This window comes from Limulus polyphemus, unplaced genomic scaffold (assembly GCF_000517525.1).
Source record: "Limulus polyphemus unplaced genomic scaffold, Limulus_polyphemus-2.1.2 Scaffold3184, whole genome shotgun sequence".
Taxonomy (NCBI): domain Eukaryota; kingdom Metazoa; phylum Arthropoda; class Merostomata; order Xiphosura; family Limulidae; genus Limulus; species Limulus polyphemus.
In genome coordinates, this window is record NW_013668794.1 from 55,076 (window position 1) to 62,046 (window position 6,971).

General features: G+C 35.3%; 1 protein-coding gene across 3 annotated transcripts in view; it reads left to right on the forward strand.

Moving 5' to 3' along the window:
• LOC106468837 (uncharacterized protein C2orf42 homolog) overlaps positions 1-6,971 on the forward strand; it is an 80,901-nt gene that overhangs the window by 52,740 nt on the left and 21,190 nt on the right. For all 3 annotated transcript variants that reach the window (XM_022397197.1, XM_022397199.1, XM_022397198.1), the window contains one exon: positions 2,126-2,299. In XM_022397197.1, coding sequence (XP_022252905.1) covers positions 2,126-2,299 — 174 coding nt within the window. The remainder of the gene's footprint in view (positions 1-2,125; positions 2,300-6,971) is intronic.

Below are 6,971 nucleotides of genomic sequence, written 5' to 3' on the forward strand. Positions count from 1 at the left end.
TGGCAGATGTTGCCTCAAAGGAATACTTTCTCCTAGAATCTGCACCAAGTAGGAGATAACAGAAAAGTATTTAAGCCCTTCTCCCACTGTTGCGATGGGATTTTCTACAAGACTGTTTTGGCAGATGTATATATTTTCTCTACCAGGCTGTTCTACACTTGCAAAAAAAAAAATGACAGTACCACGTGTGTGACTCACTGTATATCTGGCTAGTGCCTAGCATCTTTAGTCATGGTAACCCATTGCACAGTCTGTCAATGTGGGACCTAAACAGATGTGAAAATTCCTGTTTCAGTCCAAGCATCTGTGGCATTCTTTCCTCCTTTTTTTTTTTCAAGTGGAGCAAAGGGAGAACCCTTGCTTTCTCAACCCAAAGCCATTAGAGAGTATATATGGAGGATTCCTATTGGGATGGTTCAATCCCACTAATAAGAAACTGAGTGGACCCACCCATCAGTGGGAAGTAGGTTTAGGGTATTCTTGTTATTGAGGTACAGGCTGACTTACTACATTATCACTAAGTCATTTCCAGTGGTTAGTCCAGCTGGATAGATCTTGTGTTTTCCTCAGGAAACAAGACTGGGATGTTTCTCTCTGTACCTCTTTATTGTGGTAAGTATCTCACTTAAATATTTCTCCAATATGGAATGGCCTGAATTATAACCCTAGCCATATTACACTCATGCTCAGCTGCTGCCTGTGATATAATGGACAGTTGAGTAGTTTTCATTCCAGCTATATTAGCAACACTTCAGGACACTAGGCAAAAGATTCCTTTGACAATATCTTTTCATTATACTACTTCTCATGGTCAAAGAGTATTCCCCACTTGAGATAGATGCATTTTCCCACTGAGTGGTGCCCCACTGGGCTACCTCCCCAGTGAGTGACACACTCCGTGGACTTTCCCTTACTAGTGTTATGTTTTCAGAAAAAGAGTTCATATATGTAATTTCTTTATCTGTACTGGCCCCTCCACCATATCGAATGTGGGAGTTTAGCTGTTTTTTCTGCATAGAAGTGAATAGCATTTATGAAGTTAACATTTTCCTTACCTGAAAATGTGTTTCAGACACTCACCTCTCTGCACCATCTCCCCACCTCTTTTCAAGAATGAGCCTTTGTTCTCATGGGGTTTACTGCACATGGAGGATATGTTGCCCTTCTAATTGTGGAGTGCTATGGTTTGATGATGATTACATCATAGTTTGTTACAATACGTGTTAACACATGTAAGAATGGAAGCTTCATCCAAGGCTTGTGGCATGCATAGAAATCTTTATGGCAGTTCACTGAGTAATAGCTGTTTATTGTGCAGAGGAGTAAGTATATCTATCTGAAATACATTTTTAGGTAAAGAAAAATTTAACTTCCAAATAAATTAACTGAGTATGTTTTTACAACTATAACTGAACTAAAGTTGAAATAAAGCAAAGAGTATCTGATTAAACTAAAAGTAAAAAAAAAATCTGGCTGATAAGAGTACATAGTAAAAAGCTTAGTGTCTTTCCTGATTCACTTTCAACAAAAAAGTAAGAGAAAGAGACTCTTTCAATAAGTATTAGTCATGAAAATTTTAACCTATTACAATCAGAAGAAAATCTTGGATATGAAGTGTTGTTACCAACCTATAACAATCGTACATGTAATCTTGCACTCGTTTCTGGGCATATAACCATCACATCTATCACAAGTATCTGATGATAATTACAAGAACTAAAAATATAAAGTTTTACTTATTACTAAACTTATTTTTTAAACAAGTAAGTTCTTACACCAGCTTTTTATTTTCCTAGTACTTGTCAGAAATGCTTAGTATACTGTATTATCAATTAGTGAACATTTTCAATACACCCAATTTTTTGTTTTTACAAAATAAGTGACCTATTGTATTGAAGCACGGTTATATTTTATTGGTATTTTGCTTTAAGTTAATACATTTTTTAATGTGTATACTACATGTATCCAGCAGCAACTTTAGTCACCAAATTTTACATACACATGAGCAAATCATATATCAGGTATTTTCCTGAGCTATCTTAAATTTGATGGAGCATTGTTTTTGATTATTTAATCATACTGTGTTGAATAAATACATTGGTGAAAATTGTGTTTTTGTAAAAAGCTTCCCCAGAAAGGCATTTGGTTGCAATACTTAGTGATCCAGAATATCAACAGTCATGTGAAGTGAAAGTAGAAGTTCTGCCTGAAACAGCCAGTCTAATTGCTGCAACAGAAGTGTCTCCGGTTATTGAAGAAGTCCGCACACTAAAGAAAAGAAAGAAAGATGATTCTTTAGGTATGTGAAAAATGTATGTCCTTTGTTAATTAATCATATAATATTTGAATATCACTTTCACATCATTTCTTTAGTTTTAGTGCATTAAGTTGTATTTTTTTCTGCAACTTATAAAGCATTCAGAATATTGATCTGCTATATCCTGTAACTCATGAGAAAAAACTTAGTAAACACACTGTTGTGTCACCTTAACCCATTGACTGCTGATTCACTGTGTGGGTACAGTGTATGGCTCGCAAAAATTCCATGTGTGTTTAAAACTGCTCCAGGCAAAACGTTAAGACAGAATTGAATTCTAAAGCACTCTGCCCTCCAGGAAGGAACAAAAAAAGACAGAAGAATGATGTCATTTTTCATTTGTTTATGTATAGGGGTCCTGCCCTTTCAGACATGACACTGCTGACAGTATTTTTACCACTGAATGTTTAATTTGGGCCATGTTACACAAGCGTCTAAAGTGTTATACAAACATCTAGGCTCTCTCTCCAATAACAGAAATTGTTAAGCCATAGTTTAACCCTTTCCACATGGGTTAAAGGCCGTGTCATTGCATTTATTGACTCACATTCAAAATTTTATTGAACTACTACTATTTTATGAATTTATGTCAATAAGTTTGGTATTAAACTGTAGATTATAATTGTACATTATTTAATTTCTTAATTTAAAAGTAAATATTAAAAAACACCAAAATATCAATTTTTGTGTGTGTGTGTGTTACGTTGTATGTTGAATGCAGCACTGGTTCATCTTAGATGTTTGTGATGTCAAAATACAAAGTCTATAGTTTCTTACAACTTAGGAACTCAAATTAACATTATTGACAAGCTAGAATATAAAATAAGAACCTCTTATCTTTTCTATTTGTTGAGATATTGCTTATGTACTGAATCCAAAACAGTGGCCCCACTCACTTCTTTACATTTTTGGAAATGCTCGATTATATACACTTACTTCTGTCTGTGACATGTAAATAACCAATTGAAAGCTCAGAATGTCCCCCTAGTGGTTTTCTCAGCCATTTTCAAGCATTACGATATCACCTCATTCTTTCGATACAAGTCTTCAAACTGGTAACGTGAGATTTTCATCTGCTTGAAATTTCATATATTTTTTAGGCCCAAATAGAGCTTAATAAGTTATAGTGGAATTCTATGGTATCAGTATAGTAATTTATGATTTTTTTGGTTATTTCAAATGTATAAAGAAAACCTACACATGCCAAATTTTATAAGGCTTAGCAACCTACGACAAGCAGAAAAGGGGTACAAAGGTCGTAACTAGAAGAGATGAATGTTTGCATTACTTTTTAATTACTGTTCCATGTTTTAAGGGAAAAAATTTAAGAACTTATTCATAAATAGTAATAATTTATACGCATATATTATTTATAATAACAAATAAAATATAGAGATTTTTTCCTAAGAAATTTTTAATAACTATCTGGATGTTATAAAGATTTTGCATGTGAAATGTGAAAATTTTCTGATACATAAAAGTATTTTTAATCTTAAAATGAAAATGATTACGCATGTTGGATAGGCAATATGTAAAAAAAAAGGGCAAGAGAAAAACATTGCTTTACAAACCTTAAGACTTAATAAAAAAAATTATATTTTGCATATGAAAGAATTGTAATGTTTACTGATAATCTGCCAAATTGTGTGAACATACGCTTACTAATTAAAAGTTATAGCATGAAAACTATAACAAGCATAAAATGGTTACGAGGTCGTTCCCAGGGACCAAGCCTGTGCTGAAAGAGTCAAAACAGAGCACTGGATTGGCAATCACGGTGATGATTGAATTATAGCCAACATTGCATGATTGAGAAATTTATAGATATTGCAGATAGAGCAGCCATCTATGAAGCTGACTATAAGGAGTGGCAAGAATTGTGCAAGCAGGAGATGGTGAAAATGATGGCAATTCTAAGCAAAGTGAAACAGAAATTTTGTAGCTATATATTTTATTTTTAAAATATTTAGTTTCATATAAAGTATGCAGCAGCAGAGTTTAGGGTCATCACAGTGGAAGAGGATCGTAAAAGTGTCACGACCCAAACTCCATCAGAAATGGGGGAGTATATTAATATTATCAATCAATAACTGTTATTTAACATGTTTTAAACCTTGTATAGTGGGCAGAATGTCACTGTCAGAGGAAATCTGGCCAGCAGAGAGGAGAAAGAGGAAGTGGGAAATATTAAAAATGCTTATTTGTATACATATGCTATTACATTATGACACATTGTCTTATATTTGCATAGAATATATATGAATTCATCTAGACAACTTGAAAATTTTATATGGCTATCTATATATACAGCTTTACAACTTAAAATAAGAGGGAATCCTCAATAGCCATGGCTGTAATTAGATCTCAAATCGGTCAAGAGATGAAGCTTTGAGCTAAAATTTTGTACATGAAAAAAAAACTCGGAGACATGTTTAAAAGCTGAAATATTTAGGAGAGTCAAAATAGGGATTCGTAGCTTGAGGAAATAATCTCAACACTATGTATCAGACTTTAAGCTTGTTTATATACTTTTTTGGTGATTTCATTTCACTTTAAGCTACCTATCTTGTTTCTGTATTTTTTGGAGATCCCTATTCCCCCTTTCTAAATTAATAATTTTTATAATCTTGTAAGGTTATAAACCTACCATAAAATTCAAGGATATGACAAAACTCATCTTGATAATTTTACATTTCAGCATCATTTTATGTTGATATTGTTACGATAGCGGAAGTCACGTGACGCTGTTAACACATAATGCGTTCTAGAAATATCGGGGAACATCACGAATAATCCAGTATTTGCTAGGTGCCCTCTATTCTTGTATATAAGTGCAACAGACAATTAATCAGTATGGTATAGCGGACAGAGAGATTGAAGATATGGATGGACAATTGAGTCAAGTGCAGTAGTAAGTAAACTGCGTGAATTGTTCGTTGAGAATTATAGCGTGTGTTTGAGTGACTGTGGAAATTGTGTATTGCAAAGTTGTATTGAGAAAGAGTAAACTAGTTTTATTTAAGAAAGGACTTGTATCGCTGAAGTTTCTTGGGAAGAATTTCTACCGGAAATTATCAAACAAGCAGAGACGTAACAAATTGGTTTCAGAAGTGGGTAGAAAAACAATAAAAAAATATAAAAAAAGATGGAAACGAGAGGTGGCAAATCAAACTACAGCTTAAGAGATTTGATGGCAGCAATACAAGAACAGCAAAATAAACAAGAAGAACGAGATAGAAACAAGAAGAGAGATTACAGCAGTTGTTGAAGGAAAAAGAAAAGAAACAAGAAGAGCGAAAAAAGAAACAAGAAGAGAGGCAACAGCAGTGGCAAGAAAACCTGCAACAGTGGCAGCTTGAACAGCAAAATAAACAAGAGAGATTACAGCAAAATAAACAAGAAGAACGAGAAAAGAAACAAGAAGAGAGATTACAGCAGTTGTTGGGGGAAAAAGAAAAGAAAGTCTCCAACAATTGAGAGAAAGGCAGAGTACACAAATGGAAAACATCAGTAAATTTAAAAGCGAATTAAATACATTAAAGGATGATCTATTGTCTTTTACACAAGGAGGATACATTAACCATCGACTTAATCAGCCCCAGACAATGGCAAGCCCCTTCCAGACCCTGCAGCTAGACCCTAATGTAGACATCTTCAGTGTTCTTAGAAGTCACATCCCAGATATGAATGTCAGCAATAGGGGTAATCCAGTACGAAGGAAGCCACAGGAATTCGATGGGAAGGCACTGTGGGAAGCATATAGAGCACAATTTGAGCTTCTGGCAGAAATTATCAAACAAGCAGAGACGTAACAAATTGGTGTCAGAAGCGGGTAGAAAAAAAAAAATGGAAACGAGAGGTGGCAAATCAAACTACAGCTTAGCAGAGTTGATGGCAGAAATACAAGAACAGCAAAATAAACAAGAAGAATGAGAAAAGAAACAAGAAGCAGTTGTTGGAGGAAAAAGAAAAGAAACAAGAAGAGAGATTACAACAGCTACTGGTGGAGAAAGAACATAAACAGGAAGAAAGTCAGCAGCAACTACAGGAAAGTCAACAACAGTGGCAAGAAGTACAAATGGAAAACATTAGTAAATTTAAAAGCGAATTAGATACATTAAAGGATGATCTATTGTCTTTTACACAAGAAGGATACATTAGTCATCGGCTTAATCAGCCCCAGACAATGGCAAGCCCCTTCCAGACCCCGCAGCTAGACCCTAATGTAGACATCTTCAGTCCTCTTAGAAGTCACATCCCAGATATGAATGTCAGCAATAGGGGTAATCCAGTACGAAGAAAACCACAGGAATTCGATGGGAAGGCACCGTGGGAAGCATATAGTGCACAATTTGAGCTCCTGGCAGAGATGAATGGATGGACAGAGGAGCAGAAAGCAGTGTACCTGGCAACAAGCCTGAAGGGACAACCACTGGAAATACTTGAACAGTTGTCAGCAGAAGACAGGCACAACTATAGAGCACTGGTAGCTGCTCTAGATTTCAGGTATGGAACTCAAAATCAGTCTGAAGTCTACAGGGCTAGGTTTAGGATGAGAGTCCATGCTAAAGGGGAGAGCCTGCAAGAGCTGGCACAGGATTCGGAAAATATGGCACACAAGGCCTACCCAACTGCACCACCCGATATCCTCAAG